The 21,737-nt window shown below is 34.7% G+C and overlaps 1 protein-coding gene across 2 annotated transcripts in view; it reads right to left on the reverse strand.

Annotated features, from left to right (window-relative positions):
* Window positions 1–21,737, reverse strand: part of SECISBP2L (SECIS binding protein 2 like) — a 60,999-nt gene that overhangs the window by 30,735 nt on the left and 8,527 nt on the right. For both annotated transcript variants that reach the window (XM_046008724.1, XM_046008726.1), the window contains 10 exons: window positions 20,911–21,089; window positions 18,290–18,614; window positions 16,493–16,628; window positions 11,252–11,481; window positions 10,952–10,976; window positions 10,475–10,590; window positions 4,359–4,493; window positions 2,582–2,662; window positions 1,896–2,063; window positions 1,625–1,766 (listed from right to left, as the gene is read on the reverse strand). In XM_046008724.1, coding sequence (XP_045864680.1) covers window positions 1,625–1,766; window positions 1,896–2,063; window positions 2,582–2,662; window positions 4,359–4,493; window positions 10,475–10,590; window positions 10,952–10,976; window positions 11,252–11,481; window positions 16,493–16,628; window positions 18,290–18,614; window positions 20,911–21,089 — 1,537 coding nt within the window. The remainder of the gene's footprint in view (window positions 1–1,624; window positions 1,767–1,895; window positions 2,064–2,581; window positions 2,663–4,358; window positions 4,494–10,474; window positions 10,591–10,951; window positions 10,977–11,251; window positions 11,482–16,492; window positions 16,629–18,289; window positions 18,615–20,910; window positions 21,090–21,737) is intronic.

Consider the following 21,737-nt stretch of genomic DNA (forward strand, 5'->3'; position numbering starts at 1 on the left):
CAAATCACTCTTCTCTTCTGCAAGTTCATAAAACTTTGGCTGGCATCTTTCCTAAGGCACTGTTCTTTATTAGTTATTTGTTTATGTCTTTCTCCTCAATTAGATTATAAACCTTTGACCACAGGAATACCTTAATCTATAATTCCACAGTCCTTGACACCATGCTTTCCACGTAGATATCTATAGTTGTAGATATCAGCATGTGGTCAATGAATCAAAGTTATAACAATGAAGCCATTTGAAGTATCACAGGTTAACAATCTCTTCTCCATAATAATCAGTGACTATAACCCAGTGACTATAGTGACTATAACCCAGATGTTCTTCTAACCACTTCATATGCGTCACCTCATTGACTCTTCAAAACAACCCTGTAGCAGGTACTATATCATTACCCCCACCTTAATGTCAGGAAATTGAAGTACAGCAAAGTTAAATAACTTGCCAAGGAAATGCATGGAAGAACAGAATTCAATCCCAGGCAGCTTAACTCCAAAGCTCCTGCTTGTTGCCATGAGGCCATACTGCCTCCAGAACACTGCTAACTCTCAGTTCCACAGCTATAGTCCTCTTTACTCTTTAAGGAGATAGAACTGCCACTCTCCCCAACTCAACAACATTCAACTCAAAAGCTTAGTACACATCCAATATTATTTTTTACTAAGTAAAGCTAAGGTTTATACTGGATAGGAAACTAGCTATAGATTTAAACATTTTGCATACAGAATTAAAGTTCTACTCTGTTAATTATCTTTTTGTCTAAAAACAACAGACCCTTTACATACAACAGAAGAAAGAGAATATTCCAATTCCGCCTCTTAACATCAGGCTTTTTGTTGGTGTCTTTCCCTTTTCTTTATCTTATTCCTCTCCCTCTACAACAAAGGCTATGCAAAGAAATGAGGGAGCACGTAAGAGCTGCTGAGCTCTAAATTTGACAAGGTTTACTAATATATACATTGCCATTTCAGTAGAAAGCCAAATCAGTCATTCTCTCTCATACACACATATATACGCATGTGCACACACACCCCCAATCATAACTCCTATGTTTCCCAGTATCCAATTTAAAAGTTATAAAGCCAAATTACTTGTGATTCTTATTTCAACCCCTGAAGAAGAAAAACATTAGCTACTTCGTAATGTATACCAACTGACATGTGAAGAGAGACCTACAAGAGAACAAACCACACTGGTATATAAGAGTTTCAGGGTAAAGACATACCAAGCACAAAGATACTGAGCTAGGAGCATGCTGGGTGTGTCTGTGGAACAGCAAGGGGGCCGACTGGCTAGAGCAGTTTGTGTCAGAGAGAATGGTGATGGGGAAAAGGTCATAGGATAGCTAAGATCTGGCCTTAGGACTCTGGAAGAGCTATTGCAGTGTTCTGAGCAGTGCAGTGATATATCCTGTTTATATTTTTAAAAGATCACTCCTTTTAAGATAGCCTGAGGAGGTAATAGTGGGCTACTATAGTGTAATACAAGGATGCGAGCTATGAGCGTAACAAGAAAGGAGCTGGTAGGTAGACTCTGGATTTTCTAGATAGATGCAATTAACATTAATAATATTCAAAAACTATTACCAAAACCAAACAGCAAATTGCTCAGATAGTGAAATCACCTGTATATGCCAGAGGTCTGGTATTAGTAATCTGCCGTGCTTTCATCGCTTGTTGTTGTTTTTCCAGAGCTGCTAACATATCCCCCAAATCTAGCTGCACAGGGGTTTTATTTTTTTTTCCAGCTGCCTTTGATAAAGCTTCCTGCAAGGTAAATGGAACATTTATTTTTTTGTGATGGCATTTAAGTGTGGCAATTTATGACTGTCACTCCTTCTGTGCATCCCCCGCCAAACCTACCAATTACATCTGTTCATAAATATGAAAAAATACCTGTAGTTTTTTTTGCTCCATACTTATTTCTGAATATTCTTGAGCTGTGGCAAGGGCTGCTGCTAAAGCTTTCTTCTTCTGACTTTTTGCACGTTTAGGAACTGAGGTTGTAATGGGAATTGGAGTCTGAACTATATTGATTGGTGAGTTTTCAGGTAAATCATCCAACTAGGATAACCAGACAAAAACATTTGTTAGTGATTTAACAAAGGTCTAACCATAAGGAAAGGCAATCCAGAATGTGGGATGTTCTATACTATATCTGGACCGGAATCTTTGAGGATTCAATGCCATAAAGAACAGAGTGAGATGGTAGATCCTTCCAGACTGGGAAATAATAATGAGACAAACTGCTTAATGCAATTGGTGATGCTTATCTGGATCTTGCCCTGAAAACAAAATAACTCCCAAGTAAAGTTTTGCAACAACAGAGGAAATGGACTGTGTATGCTCAATGATATGAGTCAATTAACAGTGTTTTCTTGTCCACAACAGAACTATGGATTTTACAGGAAAGTATCTTTGTTCTGGCTATGTTGAAAATAAATATTAAGTACCAAATACATGGTTTTCTTCTCTACCATGGTGCCCCACATGTCTTTATGCTAACCTGTAATACTTTTCAACATAGCCACAGTTCAAAGGATGTTCAAATACTTTGCTTATCTTTTTAAGGAGTCACTTACTACTTTTGAAGAAAGTTTCTGTTGAATAGTCTCATCTTTAACATTTCCACTCTCATTTAGTTCTTGAAATCTATCTTCATCCTGAAATAATTTTACATTTTAAGTAAAAACAGTTCAAATCAATAAGCTCTTTAAGAAAAATGCTTTATAATGCTTTAGAGTAATGAAAAATGGAGAAGAATTTTTTAAATTCTAATATTAGACTAAAGTCGGTCTTAAAAAGGAAATCGCATTTCTCACATGCTACAACATAGCTAACTTTATTATTCATCAGTGGGGGCATATCTGTTCATGTCCATTCTTTGGATTTCTGTGTCTACTATCCCATTTTAATTAATTCTATTTTTAAAATGAATACATAATTGAAAAGAAATACAAAAGGGTTATTATATTTCAGATAATTTGGAAAATATTTTCAACAAGCTTAGTATGAATTTCATAAATATATTCCCTGTCCTGTAATACTACACAAACCTGTCAATAAGGTGAAAAGTATAAAAATTTAAAAGAAAATCCTATTCAAAGTAATTTCTTAACCAATATCCTCCTTTATAGTGGAAATTATATCTAATATCTTTAAGTATAAGGATGGAACAAATTATATGGTTAAGTGCAAATAATAAATCTGCTACATGCTCTTGATAACTGAATAGAGATGCACTCTCAAGTCCTGTAGGTCGATTACTAAGTTTATCTAACATATTATTCATTTCTAGTCTTCAGCCTAAAGCACATTTTCCAGTTTAATTTCCACCTATTGATCCACTTTACAACATCTATGATCCAACAAAAATGAGTTATTCAAATGAGTTACCTGGGATGTTGTTCACTATCCTGACACAACCAGATTCTACTGATTCTTTAAAGTCGACTCCAAAGATTGTTTCTATCCTACCCCAAACCCAAAGGGACTTGTCCCTCCTTTCAACCCCAACCACACCTAAGCAAGTACTAGGTGTGTATGCATCTACATTACTATACAGCAACCTTCCTAAGGCTACTGTGTTTACTCACTTAATGTATCATTCACAGCAACTTATTTTACACATAACAGGCCTTCAATAAGAGTCAGTTAGATGAATAAACAATAAAAATACTCCAAACAGAATACAAACTTTCTGCCTATTAGAGAAAATAAATTAACTTTTTTTTCTTCTCCAAGATTCTCCTGGCTAGCAGCATAAATTACCTAGACCAAACCATTCAAATCTAAAAAAACTTAACAAAGTGACTAAACAATAATAATAAAAATTAGGGAGAAAGTTTCATACTAGGAGAAACCAACATAAAATCAAGTTCTATCTCAACACATTACCTCATGATGAAAATTATAAAAATAGACATTAATGAAGTTAACTATAACTTCATTACTATTATTACTATTACACTAACTATACATATCCTAGACAAAAATGAATCAATACTTCTGAGTAATTTATGACCTAATAAGAGTTATAAAAAGTACTTATCAGAATGTAAGAAAATTAATTTCTTTTTTTTTTAAAGATTTTATTTATTTGACAGATAGAGATCCCAAGTAGGCAGAGAGGCAGACAGAGAGTGAGAGAGAAGCAGGCTCCCCTGCTGAGCAGAGAGCCTGACGTGGGGCTCCATCCCAGGACCCTGGGATCATGACCTGAGCCAAAGGCAGATGATTTAACCCACTGAGCCACCAGGCACCCCGAAAATTAATTTCTTTCTTTTTTTTTCCTGAAAATTAATTTCTTAATGGGAACATTTGCTATAATAGTTTACAAATAAATCCTGAAAAAAATACCTCAAAATATAAAGACTCAGAATTTGAGTCGCCTCTATGAGACTGACTGGTGTTTAATTGTTTATTATCTTGTCTCTTTTGCAAATTCTGTCTTCTTTCTGAGGAAGTACTATGTCCTCGGCATCTGAATCCAACCTAAGTAAGCACCAAAAGAAAAAAATATATTATTTAAGTGAACATTTTACTTAAGTATAACATACTTATAGAAAAGTACACAAAAGGATACAACTCGATGAATTTTCATAAAGTGCATAATTTACTACAGAAGTTTTGTTAAAGAGCTTTTGACAAGATTTTAAGGGAAATAAAAAATGTGATAATGCAAGTTACTTCCCTCCTCCCCCCCCAATATATGAACGTTTAACCAGCTTTATTTGTAATAGCCAAAAACTGTAAACAACTCAGATGTCCTTAATTGGGAAAATAGTTAAACTTAGTGGGGTACATCCCTACAACAGAACAGTCAGCCGCCCAATGGAACAAACTTGATGTACTCAATAATCTGGATGAATCCCCAGAAAACCATGCAAGTGAGGAAGCCAATCCTAAAAGGACTGTATGAGCTCATTTATAAAACATTCTTGAAATGACAAATTATGGAAAGGGGGGAACAGATCAGTGGATTCTAGAGGTTAACGAGAGGCTGGCCAGAAGAGGAAAGGAATGTGGCTATAAATCGGAAACATGAGGGATCCCTGCAGTGATGGCTCTGTTCTTCATTGTGTCAATGTCAATATCCAGGTTGTGACACTGGACTACAGTTTTGCAAGATGTTCTCATGGGAAGAAACCACACACTACCCTATTAAACTACTATAAGTCTTCTAACATCTGTGGTTTTATTTTTTTAAAAAACAATTTCTAGGAAAGGTTAAAAATTAAAACTTATTTCCAAGAAAATAGATTTAGAACAAAATTTTCATTCAATCTGTAAATTATCCTATAAATAAATCTGTGAAATGTTCAATGGTCATAAGGGCAAGATTTGTAAGAATCTTAAGATCTCCTCTTCAAGACCCTCCTCTTAAGTACCCAATGCAGCTAACATGAAATACCTCTCTTAACCAGGACACTTAGAAGATATGAAAAGTATAAACTTCATTAACAGTTACCCCCAAATTCTAACAATAAACAGAACCTGAAGCAGATCTAGAACAGAAGGTGCTAATATACATGTTTTTGATGATGAAATCAAAATTATGCACACAAAGACATGAAAACTACCTAGCAATTCCCATACTAAGTAATGGGTCTAAAAAGACTTGCTGATAAGGAATAGAATTTTTTTTAAGAAATAGAATTTTTTTTAAAGATTTTATTTATTTGACAGAGAGAGATCACAAGTAGACAGAGAGGCAGGCAGAGAGAGAGAGAGGGAAGCAGGCTCGCCACTGAGCAGAGAGCCCAATGCGGGACTCGATCCCAGGACCCTGAGATCATGACCTGAGCCGAAGGCAGCGGCTTAACCCACTGAGCCACCCAGGCGCCCAAGAAATAGAATTTTTATTCTCTTTTGGGAGGCAGGTTACATGGCAGAACAATAAGCCAGAGAAGATAGTCATATACCAAATTTAATTCTTCCTTACAGTATGCACTGTGACAACTGGGCTACTTCCTATAACTAGACACCCAACAGTTTCTCAATTTTAAATATTCTTCCAGATACACAACAGTTTCTTAATTTTAAATATCTACCTCATTTTAAAATAGGCTCAAAAACATAGATAGAGATATGGACAGAGGAATATACACACGATTAAACAAATCTCAGTAAAATGTTAGCTAGCCTCTAACTGGTAGCTGGATGAATGTTCTCCATACAATTACTTCAACTTCACTATTTTAGCAATTTTTGTAAAATTTTTGTAAAAAATAGGTCCATGAAGGGGCGCCTGGGTGGCTCAGTGGGTTAAGCCGCTGCCTTCGGCTCAGGTCATGATCTCAGGGTCCTGGGATTGAGTCCCGCATCCGGCTCTCTGCTCTGCAGGGAGCCTGCTTCCTCCTCTCCATTCTCTGCCTGCCTGTCTGCCTACTTGTTATCTCTGTCTGTCAAATAAATAAATAAAATCTTAAAAAAAAAAAAAAGAAGAAAATGAAAAAGAAACAATAGATCTCTGTTATGTGGAAGAAAAATAAGCTGATTAAAATCTTTAAAAAAAATAGGCCTATGAAAAGAAGCTCATACAAGACTGGTAAAACAAATGCAATTTAATGTCTAGGTAATAAAGAAACAAGTTAATTCACATAAATTATTAACACTGAAGTGAGTACTCATACTCAAGCCCCAAGACAGGTATGACCAAAAAGCAAGAGAATAATTCCCGAGCACAACTCTGCATTTCTGTGGACAGTCACCATGACAAAAAAGTAATTGTAAATCTGCTCTCCAAAAGCATTAAAATTATATCCTAAAATAAACCCTGTTGTAAATCATTTACTAAATACGTATTAATGTTGCTACAAACACTAAAGCAATTAAAAAAAAAATGGAACTTGATTTCTTATACGTGGGAGACATAAAGCTCCAGGATTAAATTAAAGCCCCCAAACTAGGGGCGCCTGGGTGGCTCAGTGGGTTAAGCCTCTGCCTTCAGCTCCGGTCGTGATCTCAGGGTCCTGGGATGGAGCCCCGCATGGGGCTCTCTGCTCAGCAGGGAGCCTACTTCCTCCTGTCTCTCTGCCTGCCTCTCTGCCTACTTGTGATCTCTCTCTCTGTCAAATAAATAAATAAAATCTTTAAAAAAATTAAAAAAAAAAACCCCAAACTAATGTCCCAACAAAGTTCATGAGAACTAATCTGCACGTATACCAATTACCTCCTAAAAAGATGACCCAAAAATAAGACATATAGTTTTTTGCATAGGAAGATGTCACATCACAAAGGTAATCCACCCTCCCTAAGTTGATAGATTAATTTAATGATAAATACAGAACAAAACAGAAATTCTAGAACTAGATTTCAATATACCTGGGTATTTAATAGATGACAAAAGTAGTTAACATCAAATCAGTGAAAAGATGGACTTTTCAATGAATGGTGCTGGAGATTTGGGTAGCCACTTGGAAAATATTAAGTGGAACTATATCTCACACCAAGCACAAGACAAACCCAAATGGAATAAAGATTTAATATAAAAAACAAGAATAAAAACACACTAGTGGAAAACACGCAATTCCTTTATAACCTTAGAGTAAGGACATGGCATTAAAACTCAGAAGCCATTTTAAAAAACAAAAACAAAAAACAATAAATTCAATATATAAACTTCTTAATGCTATTTAAAACACAAACTGGTGTATGGCAATAACAGTGAGCAAAGTCAAAAATAAAAATGAAAGCCTAGCAAAATATTTGTAACTCATATTACAAACTAAAGGCTCCCCAATTTTTTAAAAATCTGGTAAGAGCCTGGAGAAATTGATTTTAAAAATATACCAAAAAAAGAAAAAAAAAAACAACAGATCAAGATACCAAAAAAAAAAAAAAAAGGGCAAAAGATATGATCAGACAAGTTAACAAAAAAATACGACCAGCCCATAAATACATGGGAAGATGTTCAACAATATTCATACACCATTTCCACCTAATTGGCACAAAGCCCAAATCCTGAAAACACATGATTTCTGAAGCTATATGGAAAAAGGCACTCGCCACATTATTGTTGAGACTTAAGTGGTACAGTTGGCCGATACTATCAAATAACGGAAGTGGCTTTACCTTTTCACTCAGCAGTCCCTTATCTAGGAATTTACTGCTATACACATACATTTCTAAACGATACTGCAGTATGTCTACAATAGCAACAAATTACAAACAACTCAAATGTCCATAATAGGAAGACTACAGAAATCAACAAGTATATCCATACTCCAAACATTATGAGTTATTTTTTAAAAACTGTGGAAGCCCTCCTGTGATACTATGAAAATGTTTCCAAAATACACTGTTAAGTGATGAAAGGAGAGCACAGAAAAGAGTGGATAAAACATAAGATACATAACTGTATTTACTTAGAATGGCAAAGAAACTCTGGGAAAATACGTAAGAAACTACTCAAAGTGGGGCAGATATAGGGAAGATAAGACAACGGGAGAGAGTGAAAATGATATTTTTTTCATCATATAATCTTTTTCATCTCTTCATTTCTTCTTTCATCTCTTCAACCAATTCACAAAATAAAACCATTTTTGAAAATTTAAATTTTTAGATTCTGTACATTATTTAAAATTAAGGTTATGAGAGATTACAGGAAGAACCTATCTATTCAAGTGTTAAAACATAGTAAAAATATTAAAAATCACAAGGAAAACAGCATGGTACAGGTACCAAATTCTAATAAATGGAATAAAACAGCCCAGAAACAGCACCCAAGACATAAGAAATTAGCAAATGAGAGAAAAGAACGGATTATGATTTTCAAACAGCTGGTTAACTACTTTGAAAATCTACATCATTGTATCACGCATCAAAATAAATTTCAGATAAAAAATTCCCTACAACATTATACTATAAAAAGGTAGTGGAAAATACAAGTGAATATGTTATTTCTAAAATACTTTCTAAGCCTAAAAACAATCAGATATTGCAAAATGGGAAAATATTTTGACTTAACAGAAAAAAAAAGATTCTGCACATCACAAATCAAACACATACTTAACAATAAGTATTAACAACACATCAGAAGTAGAAAACACATTTATTCAACATCTGGCTCCAGTTCTTTTGGAATGAAGAGAGATACAAAATAAGCAAAACCTAATATATTACATGTATTTGCATAATTTTTTGTTGTTCTTTTATTATTCTTCACCAGTTTGGAGGCTCAATAGCTGTACTACTTCCTTTCCAGTGGGCTACGGATACCAAAAGTCTAACAAGTTACAATTTCAACATAAAATTTCAGCACTTAGATAAACATTTTATAGATTCTGTTTATCTCATCTATATAAACAATTCTTGTTTTAGCTCTTTTGTTTCTAATCAAATAAAGCTAGACTGCCTCTCATGGCTGCCACAAACAACAATGACTCATTTTTGCAATAACCATAGGGGAAAGGGCACTATTCTACTTGTTTTTCTGACAGTCTAATTAACGTTAGGGAGCAGCTGACGTCCTTCATTTCAGGGAAGCAAATGAGCAGGCAAGTATTTGGTCTATTTAATCCATTAGTAACTTACTCTCATTTCAGTTCATCCACAGATCTTTCATATGATACTTTTAATACCTTAACTAGATTTAAGGAATCCAGGAAGTCTATCTAAAAATTGAAAAGGAAAAAATGCTGACCAACAAACAAATCCCTGATTTCACAGACAATCAACTCAAGAAGATAGTTACGGGGAATCCACGGCAGTATATAACTTGCTCAGCTGTACGGCAGCTAGATATTTTTCCGCCAAACCAGGAAGCCACCCAGTCTGGCTATGTTATAGCATGAGGCAGCAATTACTATGGCCCTGCAACAAGCACAGAGTGCATAGCTTATGGTGTTTATGGTCTAGTAAAGACACATGAACAAGGCCACAGTCCTAAAGTTCAAAGAATCAATATTTGTGGCATTAATATGTTCTTAAATTTTTTATATGGATAAGAAAAAGTCACGGCAGATGAAGCAGGATTGGAGGATTTTTTTTTTAAAACTATGAAATATCCAAATCTATTTCTTAAATACAATATAGTAGAAAACAGCACAATATACACTCATATACACATCACCTATAACCAAGATTTTCATTTTGTTTCATTAAATAATAACTTTACTGGCTAAGCCATTTTAAAGTTACAGATATCATGGTATTTTACGATTATGTAATTCAATATGCATCTTCAAAAATTAAGGACACTGGGACACCTGGGTGGCTCAGTTGGTTAAGCCGTTGCCTTCAGCTCAGAGCATGATCCCAGGGTCCTGGGATCGAGTCCCACATTGGGTTCCTTGCTCAACAGGGAGCCTGCTTCTCTATCTGCCTCTGTCTGCCACTCTGCACTCATGTGTGTTCTCTCTCCCTCTGACAAATAAATAAATAAACTCTTTAAAAAAAAATTAAGGACACTTCCTTCAAGACCACTATACCATTTATAATAATTCCAGTTTCTCCAACCTAATTCAAATTACCTGTGAATTATTTCTTTGTTCAGTCTGCCTTCCACCTCTAGAAAATGTCTGATTCTTTTCCATCCAAGGTTTTTTCTGAGTTGCCTGGCAAGTTACATTGGACCAATTTACACTACCTGTAACCAATAAGATTAAATATATGATTTATTTATGAAAGATGCCAAAACCTCAATTATCCCTTAACTTTGTATATTGAAAATCAGTCACTACAAACACAAAACTGGAAATTTCTCTACAAAATTTAAGTGGTATTCCAATTCTTAGTAATAGAACTGCCATCTTGCAGAATACCCCAATTTCTCAACGGAGAAATTTTCTCAAGTTTTATCAGCCCAACTGTACTTTCAAAGTAATGTGAATCTCTTTGGAAGATTTCTAATTTTTTCTGCAGTATCAGCAGGCTTCATGCTTGAAAGCAAAGCTCTGACATGGACAAAGAAGAAAGTATAGCAAAAACACTATGCTGAAAATAAGTACCTGTACATATAGATGATTCCACATGCTAAAAAGAAAAACAAAAAAGACAATTATTTTCTGCTTAAGTCAATACCATATGCCCTGCAACACGTTTCATAACTTAGTCTAGTGTGAAGCATGCTTATTTACAATCTGAGAAAAACACTTCTCCATATATATTTTTCATATTAATATACAAAATACATTTTAATCCATTCTATAACTACAGAAATTGTTAACGAAAATAGATACTTAAGCTTTAGAAAAGATATAAATACTGACATATGTGACCAATAAAGGAATAAAAGCAATGTTACATACATTCATGGTGCTAGAATCAGGATTTCTCAAAGCCCCTGCTGCCGGCTGGTTGTTGCTGTGTTTGGGACTGCAGTAGCCACTATCACTGTCAATGTCAGCTTCACTAGCCCCCTGCTCACTGGAGGATTCCGCAGTAGGGTGGGACGCTCTTCTCCTCCTGCCTTTGGACTTCCAGAGCACCGTGGCAGAGCTCTCCGAGAGAGATTTGTTAGCAATATCTGACGGGAAATCTATAAAGCAAGGAAGGTGTGACATCTCTTTGTGAGGACCAAACTGATAAATTCTTTGTTAAGTTACCATTAAGAAATGATAATAAGAAAATAAAGAAGAAAATAAAGATATCTAACTTTGTAAATGGAGAAAACATGTAAAAATTTGGGGGGGAAGATCATCAAAAGGTAAGATATTCCTGACAAGTTGGTTTATGACATGTATTTATTATGACAAGAGAATAAAATATTTGTATAAATATTAAAACAAACCACCATTAGCCATTTCAGAAAAATAACAATACCAATCTTTTTGAAGTCCCCTGCATACCCCCTCTACCACTGCATCTTCTTCCTCCCCCAGAAGTTACCTCCACATGGAATTCTGTGTTTATCATTTTCTCACTTTTTAAAATACTTTTTTTCATGGATTTTTGTATTACTAAAACATAAATCATATAAATTTGCAGTTTTCACTTTATGAAAATGAAATTATACTGTCCATTTTCTTTTGTGACCTGCTTCCCAGTGTGCCTCATCCCCTCAACATTAGTTTCGAGATTCTAACGCATGTGGCTGTAATTCATTAATGTCACTGGAATCTAGAATGCCTATGTATGATGAACATACCACACAGTATTTATCCTTTGTACCACTGATAGGACACCTGGGACTGTTTTGGGGTTTTGCATTGTTAAATAATACTGTTAGGCCTTATGGGATACACATACTCAACTTTACTTGGTAATGCCAAATCATTTTCAGTCAAACTGCTTAAAACAGTTTACAACCCAAAAGCAAGATATAAATATCCACAGTGATCCATATATTCACCAAATACTTGATACTGTCTGCTACGCTATAATTTCTGCCAATTGTTAGATATAAAAAGATGGCTCATTTTGAGTTTTAATTTGTATTTTCTTGCCTAATCATGAGGTTTGGTATCTTTTCTAATGCTTTTAGCCACTACTGTTTTCTCTTCTGTGAAATACTTAATTTTATTTTTGGATTGTTTAACTTCTGCCCATTTTTCTAAGTTGTCTCTTTATTTTTCTATTTCAGAAATTGTAATTAATCAAAAGACATTTAAAAAACTCTTGCAATGTCCTCCTATCCTAACAAATAACAATTTTCCTTTTTCTATATTTCTGCCCATAACTTTTACACAGCATCATACAATTTTGAGTTGGGCTATTTAATATTATCATATGTTCTTCAAAATTATAATGTGAGAAGGCTCCACATTATTCCACTGAGTGGATGTTCTACACTTCTCTTGACTTGTCACATGTTACTAAACATTAAGAAGCTTTCAGTGTGCTACTGCAATCTGGATCTTTTTCAAACAGTCCTTTTTCTTTCTAGGGAAATATATCCATTTTAGATATAGTAACAGGAGAAGGACAACTGGGTCAAAGGAAAGATTCCTATAGTCCCACCACACTGTTTCAGCCCCCTGGTGCTGTGTCCCAAGGCCCTGAGAACAAGGTGGGATCATTTTCTTATTCATTCATATGAATTTTTCATGTCTTCATACTAATTAATACTTTGTTAGTGATAGGCATCATAAAAATCTTTCCAAGTTTGTGGCTTATTCTTTCACTCACTTTTGATAGAATTTATTTCAGAAATAGTTCTCTCCCTGCAGTCATAAAGATATCTGCTTATATTTTCTTCTACTGTGGTTTTCCCATTTGTCCTTAATCCACCTAAAAAGACTTTCAAGGGGTGTAAATTAGGTATCTGTAATGCTATCTCTGTTATTTTCCATGTATTTTCACATACATGGGAATCTGTTTCTGGGCCCCCTGTTCTTTTGTATAGTACATTTTTTATATTTTATATAAGTCTACAATAAGTAAGATAGTTTAATAAGTCTTGATATTTAGGGAAAAAGCTCATTTCTTTTCAGACAAATGATCCTTTTAGAATTAGTTTATCAAGTTCCAAAAAAATTCCTATTAAAATTTTGATTAGAACTGCGCTGAATCTACAGACTGAGTACTGACTTGGGGAAAATGACATTTGCGGTATCAAATTGTCCTACGTGAATAGGATATCTAGTTGTTGTTGTTGTTTTTTAATTTCCTATCATAAAGTTAAGATTTTCTGCATAAATGTCTGGTACATCTTTTGCAAAGTTCATTCCCAGAAACTTCTATATTTGTTGCTATTATAAATGCCATCTTTTCTCAAATTTTGTTTGTAACACACTGAAATGTACTTTTGTGTGTTACACCTAGTATTCTTGTTAAGCTCATTAAATACAAGCTTATGTTCAAGAATGAAAACTTGTTACAAGTTCCTTTAAGTTCTAATATTTCAGTCTATCTGTGACTGATACCAATTAATCCTCAGAAATTAAAAACAAATTAAACAAAAATACTATTTATAGAATGTAAAATCCTCAGAATTTGAAAAAAACTAAAGAGTACTGATAAAAGGTATTATCTTCTAATCAAATTTTACCTTCATTTTCATTTTCTTTTCACTTCTATCAAAGCATAGTTGACATACAATATTACATTAGTTCTAAGTGTACAACATAGTGATGCTGCAAGCATCTATACATTACGCTTTGCTCACCACAAGTGTAGCTACCATCAGTTTACTCCCAACCCTCTGGCAACCATTAATTTTTGTTCTCTGTGTTTATGGGACTATTTCTGCAGGGGTTCCCCCCCCCCCCCGTTTTTAAAGATATCACATATAAGATTTTAAGATTCTATCTGACTTATTTCACTTAGCATTATAGCTTCTGAGTCCATCGATGATGTTGCAAAGGGCAAGATTTTATCCTTTTTTATGCTTGTGTAATATTCCATTATATATACACACCACATCTTCTTTATCCATTCTCCGTTCATTTACTTATGGACAATTGGATTGCTTCCTTATCTGGGCTATTGTAAATAATGGCAAAATGAACATAGGAGTGAATATATCTTTTCAAATGAGTGTTTTCATTTTGGGGGGGGGTAAAATACCCAGTAACGGAATTAGTGGATCACTTGGTATTTCTAGTTTTAGTTTTTTGAGGAATGTCCACACTGTTTTCCATAGCAACTGCACCAATTTACATTTCCAATACATAAGGGTTCTTTTTTCTTCACATCCTCACAAACACTTGTTATTTCTTGTCTTTTTTATTCTAGCCACACTAACAGGGGTAAGGTGATATCTTGTTGCGGTTTTGATTTATATTTCCCTGATTAGTGATGTTGAGCATCTTTTCATGTGTCTGCTGGCCTTTTGTAGATCTTCTTTGGAAAAATGTCTATTCAGATCCTCTGGCCAATTTAAATTGGATTATCTGGGTTTTTTGGTACTAAGTAAATATTTTAGCTATTAACCCTTATTGGATATACCATTTGTAAATATCTTCTCCCATTCAGTAGGCTGCCTTTTTGTTTTGCTAATGGGTCATCTATTCATTTTCTAATTCTTATGCTTCAGAAGATTGTCTTTGTGGTCACTAAATGAGCAAACTAAAGAACTAAGGGTTTTTAACTAATTTATTTATTTTTTCAGCGTAACAGTATTCATTGTTTTTGCACAACACCCAGTGCTCCATGCGATACGTGCCCTCCCTATTACCCACCACCTGGTTCCCCCAACCTCCCACCCCCGCCCCTTCAAAACCCTCAGGTTGTTTTTCAGAGTCCATAGTCTCTTATGGTTCACCTCCCCTTCCAATAAGAAGTAAGGGTTTTTAAAAGCAGTCCCAGGTTTTAAAGCATGTAGAAGTAAGTCACTATAACTAGGAATAACCAAAACATAGAAAACTTTGTAATGTATTACATTGTGATTCTTTTCTATAGCCTCTCCAACATTTGTTAGTCCATTAATCTCACTGCTTTATGACTACAAACTACACACAATGACTGTACAGGCAATAAGGTTGGTTTTTTTTTTTAAAGCTTTTATTTTTTTATTTTTTATTTATTTATTTGACAGAGAGAGATCACAAGTAGAGAGGCAGGCAGAGAGAGAGAGAGATAGGGAAGCAGGCTCCCCGCTGAGCAGAGAGCCCGACGCGGGACTCGATCCCAGTACCCCGGGATCATGACCCGAGCAGAAGGCAGCGGCTTAACCCACTGAGCCACCCAGGCGCCCCAATAAGATTGTTTTTAATGGATTCCCAGATCCTCTTAATCGTAATGGATCTAAGCAATTGCAAAACAAAACAAAACAAAACAAAACCCTAAATTGATGTCGCAAACAAAAAGGTGCAACCCAAATGAAAGAAAGTATGCACCACCAAATTTATTTTAAGTCAGACTGGAAACCACAGAGCGGTAAAAAGTAAATGTGTCTTTGAGCAGATCTAATTCTTGGCCTCGATCATTAACAAAAATTTTTACTAGCATCAGTGACTATGGGTGAGGAGAGAGTTATCTACTCTGTAGCCATTAAGCTGAGATCAGAGATACAAACTAGAATTTAATAATATAAGCTGGAAAATATTAATTTTTATCTATTACCAGAATAAAGCTTCCTTAAAGTTTATATACAGTCTTCTAATAAACTCTGGACAAAAAATATCCAACTAGTCCAAAATTCTTGCTTGAGAGGATATATGTGCCATTCGTGTTTGTTTCAGATCTATGCTAAAATGTGGTATAGAAAACTTGCCAAGTTATTTCTATAAAGATATTATATAATATTATTTTATAAAGAGTTTTAAACTATTTATAAAAACATACAATTTTGATATCTGCCAAAATGAGTCCTCAAATTCTTACAATGTCTGCAATATTCCATCTCTGATTTCTAAACTGCTCCACTACTACACGGGAATAAGGACACCTCAAATCCTCCTCAAAATTGCACATTAGCCAGCAAACAAGCTGAAAGAACATTACAGACATGGACTGCTTTTATCCTTTCTAGAGAATTTCACAAAGTGGCAGGATAAATAAAAGGATGAAAGTCTAGAATCCTGAAATGTGGTACAGTCCACAATTATAAAATCAATACATGAAAACAGATGAAAATCAATGATGTATACATAAACACTCTTGCTTACCAGTCTGTTGTGAAGCATCTACCAGAAGCACAATTTTGGATCGATTATCAGGACCTGCTGCATTTGTCTCTTTCTGAGTAGCTACATTTTTCACCAGTGGCCTTTTGCTTTTTATGTGCTGTTGTAAAAGCTGTTGCTAATTTAAGCACACACACACAAAAATAATAATTTAAAATCCTACTCAATGTACTACATTATAAAATACATATCCACTATGAAACACACCTAAATGTATGCTCTAAATTAGTGGCTCCCAACCAATGGGGAAAGAGGGTTACTGTGTTAGGAATTCATGACACTATCTGCATTTAATTATACATTAAATAATATATTGTAGATACACATTTTAATACTATTTTTCCTATTAACACTACTGTGACTAATAAAATATTAATACATTTTATATTACTTGCACTTCATATTTTCTCAATAAATAATTAATAAATGATAGAAGTATAATCATGTCATATAAGGGTTTGTAAATTTTTATTTAGAAGGGTTCTAAAAAGGTAGTACTAAAAAGGTACTAAAAAGGGTACTAAAAAAGTAGCTCATCCAAGAGATAAATTTTCCTTTCATGATAGTAAGAAAATCCAAAAAATTTCTGCTTTACAGCTTAAAAACAAAATATAAAAAAGTTGAGCCTTTCCTTCATTTTTTAAAACAGGAGTATTCATCACTTAACAGCAATTTATACAACAGAATTCTGAATTTAACTTCCTAAAGTGAAGTGCCGGAAAGGCACTCTGAGAAATCATGTTTCTTTACCATCTGAAAGTTATATACTACTATATTATTTCCCATAATTGTTTCTTTACATTCTCCAGAGGTCCCAAAACAATTTCCCTTGACCCAGTGTTTTGATGAACAAAGAGTAAAAGCTTTTTAAAGCAAGCTGTGCTGCATGTTTGTATTTTAACTTGTAAAAAGTATGCCAAAAGACATCAAAGATTTTTCACTGAAGAAACTAGGCTAATGGAATCTACGAAAGCATCAACTCCTTGATGATAGAGCCATAAGATGCATTTAGGAAATCACTCTGCCTTCTCTTAGCTCAAAACTGCTGAGAAGAAACATGTTTTTCTTTTTACTTGCTTTGCATTAAGGCCTCAATATAAAAGTAACCTTTTAGTTAAGAAATAGTTACCTAGAATAAACCTTAATTTCTTGTGTTTTCAAGGGTTTTGTGTCTCTCATTTTTTTTTAACTTAGTCAAAAGGCTGATCTTAAGAGTGGTTTCACACATTTATTTTCATTTTCTTCAGCTCAAGGAGACCTTGTATTCATATAATATAGTAAAGCAACACTTGAATAACAAAGTGCTATTGCTACTAAAAATTCACAGAATAGCAACAATGAAGTTGAAGGGATTGAGTGAATCACAAATGTTCTCTATAGTATCTCCTGCTGATTTCTGAGGACTGAAATATATGAAGTGCTTTAGTCATTCAACACCACTGGCATAGGATCCAAACTACCACTTACAAACACTGGTGCCACTATACAATTTTTATCATTAAATTAAAACAATTTGGAAATACCTGTGTAGAATGATTACATAAAACTCTCTGAAGGAACCTGAAGATGGCTGTAAATCATATCAATTAAGTATAAGGCACAATAAAAAACAGGAAAAATTACTTTATAAATGCTCTATCCTTGACTATTTTATAACAGTGAATAGAATGTGATAGTAAATTCAGCATCAAAGCTAATCAATACAAGTAGCAAATGACTTCCATTATTATCAACAACAGAAACATCAAACATAAAAGCCAATCAAAATAAGTTACTTACTTTTGGTACAACTGGTCCTCTGTTACTGTTTCTGCTTCGATGACTGGACAATGGGAAAACCTGTCCAAGCTGATTTGGACGCTCAGTGCATTCTGTGGTTATAGTATTTACAGTATTTGCAGCCTGAAAGGTGTTGGAGTAAGGTGTAGGAAAAGGATGATAGAATCCCATAACTTGGGCACATGGTGCCGGCATCAGCTGATAATATGTATACTCTGTAGAAACAGGTGGCTGAGTAGATATAATGGGGTAGGCAAGGTATGGTCCAGCAGGGTTTGGATTGGGCTGCTGCCATCGTATATCATTGTTATATAACGGAAACTGTCTGTTAAAATCAAATAAACAAAGAACAAATCTATTGAGAAGTCTGAAAATAATGCTGAAGCAAAATTTCTTAATGCATTTTAATTTTAAAAAGTGCAGAAAGGTGCCTTCATAATAAAAAGGAGATAAAATTATCACCTTATTTCTTTGCTATAATTAGAGATTATTATATACATGTAGCAACAACTTAAATGACAGTATAAAGGAATTCAACCTTATCTACTGCATTGCAAAATTTTAAAAGTCCATTATCACTCTTATTTATAACTCTCTCCTCAACCTCCTCAAGGTATTTCTGCCTAGAAGTTAAACCCCTAGCTGCTGGATCTATAAACAAAGGAGTCCAAAGTTCCCATCCAATGCTAACCACTGTGATGGCCTCTGCAAAAAGCAGGGTAAAGTGAACACTGTGTAAGGTGACCGTTACAATGGGTGATTTGATTCTTCCACATCTCATTCTTCAGTTCAGTCCCAGGGCCTCCTACTCCTCTCCTGTACTTCCGGAACCATCTGGCCAAGCCAAGCTCTTTTCCTGGCTCCCCTCCCTGACAATGGAAGCGGGTTCCAAGTCCAAGGGAAAGAAGAGAAGAGGCAAGTCTGACATTGCCATCTATCTCTAGCATTAGAGCCTTTCCTAGTGCAATTCCTACGCAGCATCAGCAAGACTCTTCCTGTCTCAGCAGTCCTTACAAAAGGTTGCTGCAGAAGAACGAGGGGTCATGGGGAGCTGGAGCATTGAGGTTTTCCTCACTAATCCCACAGCAAAGCACAATGGAAAAATGTTCACTGTCATAATTTTAAAAACTACTTTTAATCCACTGGCTGGTTTACTCATGAATTCTCAAAGATTATTTAGTATGGTAAGAAAAATTAATTGAGGGGTGCCTGGGTGGCTCAGTGGGTTAAGCCTCTGCCTTCGGCTCAGGTCATGATCTCAAGGTCCTGGGATCCAGCCCCACATCAGGCTCTCTGCTCAGCAGGGAGCCTGCTTTCCCCTCTCTCTGTCTTCTTCTCTGCCTGCTTGTGATCTCTCTCTCTCTCTGTTAAATAAATAAATAAAATATTTTTAAAAAAGAAAAATTAGTTGTACTTTATACTAGGCCATTTTGTCAAATACAAAAATAATAGTATTATTAAATTTGGTTTATAAGTTGCTTTAAACATAGCCCCATATAGGTCAAAATTTTTTGACATTATGCTAACTTCAATTGAGAAGGATCCCTTAGTCTTTGTCCAATCCCAAAAACTACAGGGTTTTAGAAATTATTAACCTGAATAGTTCATATTTCATACAGTAGCTTAGCGGTCTCATATCTCTTACATCGAGAATATCTGAAAGAATGTGCCTTGGCACACTAGTGTGCCACACCATGGCTTATATAGGGGTGCAGAAATACTGACTGCCTTTGCCTTTGGGGGGCTGGGCAGAGGCTAGAGCCCAGCTGCCTCATCCATTTATCCCAGATGCTAGAGAAGTATTTTCTATGTATATTACTTGTGAAAGGCTGTAAGTACTTTATACAGCACATTAAAAAAAATACTTTAATACAGCAGTAACATGAACTACACTAACAAAGCACTAATCACTCAGATAGTCTAAGCAGTGTTAAAAGGCTATCATGACTATCACAAGTTACACCCTAACCACCAGGTCACATATTATCTGAGCTGCAAGCATTTTGCTAAATCACCCTGTGCTGTAGCACAGAAGCTAAATTTAAACTAGAATCAGAGTCCAGAAATATATGTTAACCATAAACGCTTCAATGTTAAGGACTATCCCTTGGTATTTTCTTCTTACGCCCAACTGTCCTGGAAATTATGATGAAATACCTAAATTTAAAAAATTAAAAAAAAAAATTCACTTTCTGAATATTCATTCCTTTCTTCGTATCAACTTATTTCAAAGTAATTTTAATGACTACTGCAAGAGTCAAAAAACTTTTCCTCTTAGAAAGAATGAGAAAATAACCCATGTTAACAATTTTAAAATTTCTGCTTCATTTGGTTTTATTTACTTCTCTTAAAAAAAGAGAAATGGCTAATGTTTAAAAGTTACAAACAGAGGATTGCCTGGCTGGTTCAGTTGGTGGAGCATGGAACTCTTAATCCCAAACTTGCAAACTGAAGCCCCACCTTGGCCGTAGAGATTATAATAATAACAACAACAACAACAATAATAAAATAAACCTGAAAAAAGAAAAAGTTACAAAAGGAAAAAATGAAGAAGTATGTCTTGCCAATTTCTGTTCCTTACCCACCCCCTACAAAGAAGAAAATAATAATAAACAAATTACCTATTGGACTGGTTTTCCTGCACAAATGGATAACAAGTAATCAGGTAGCTGGGAATTGGAGTTGGTTCTACACCAGAAACATTTCCATTATCATTAGGGAGTGCCATCGGGATCATAAATGTATCAGGATTCTTCTTCTGGGGAATAAATGGCTCTACCTCAGCTGACAGCTTGACATTCTTCAAAGAGAAAGTAAACCACACATTCAATAAAGGAGCAAAAAACTTAATACAGATCCACAGTTTAACAATGGAAGAGCCAGGGCTTCCACATAGTAATTAGATACCCTTAGTATTAGAAAACATCCAAAGGAACAGCAATGTCAAATTAAAATAACTAAATATGATTATTAAGGCAAAGCCATCAAATAAAACAGGGAAAGGCTTATCAAAAGTTATTGCATTTTTTTAAGTTATTGCATTTTAATGAAATCATTTCTTACATAACCAAAGCTGTTAAAACAATCCAGAGTACAAGGAAGTAGACTTGAGTCCAAAAATAAAGCTGGTAGTAAGAAAGCTAGCTCTTCAGACAAAACAATGCTTTTAACTAATTTTGTTAGGAGGGAAAGTCATTAAACAGAATTCTGAAGGATAATCACTTTATATTTATCTGACTAGTCTAAAAAACAGTCTATTTCTATCCATTTCAGGAAATTAGGTAAGTATAGTTTAATTAAAAGGAAGGAAAGTGTCCAAGATTAATGAAAAAAAAAAAAAAAAAACAAAAAACCTAACATATGAGCAAGAAATTTCTGGTTCACAAACTAGTAAAAAAAAAAAAAAAAAAAAAATGAGTTCTTCAGTTTCCCAGTAGACAACTTGAGT

This window comes from Meles meles, chromosome 6, assembly GCF_922984935.1.
Source record: "Meles meles chromosome 6, mMelMel3.1 paternal haplotype, whole genome shotgun sequence".
Classification (NCBI taxonomy): domain Eukaryota; kingdom Metazoa; phylum Chordata; class Mammalia; order Carnivora; family Mustelidae; genus Meles; species Meles meles.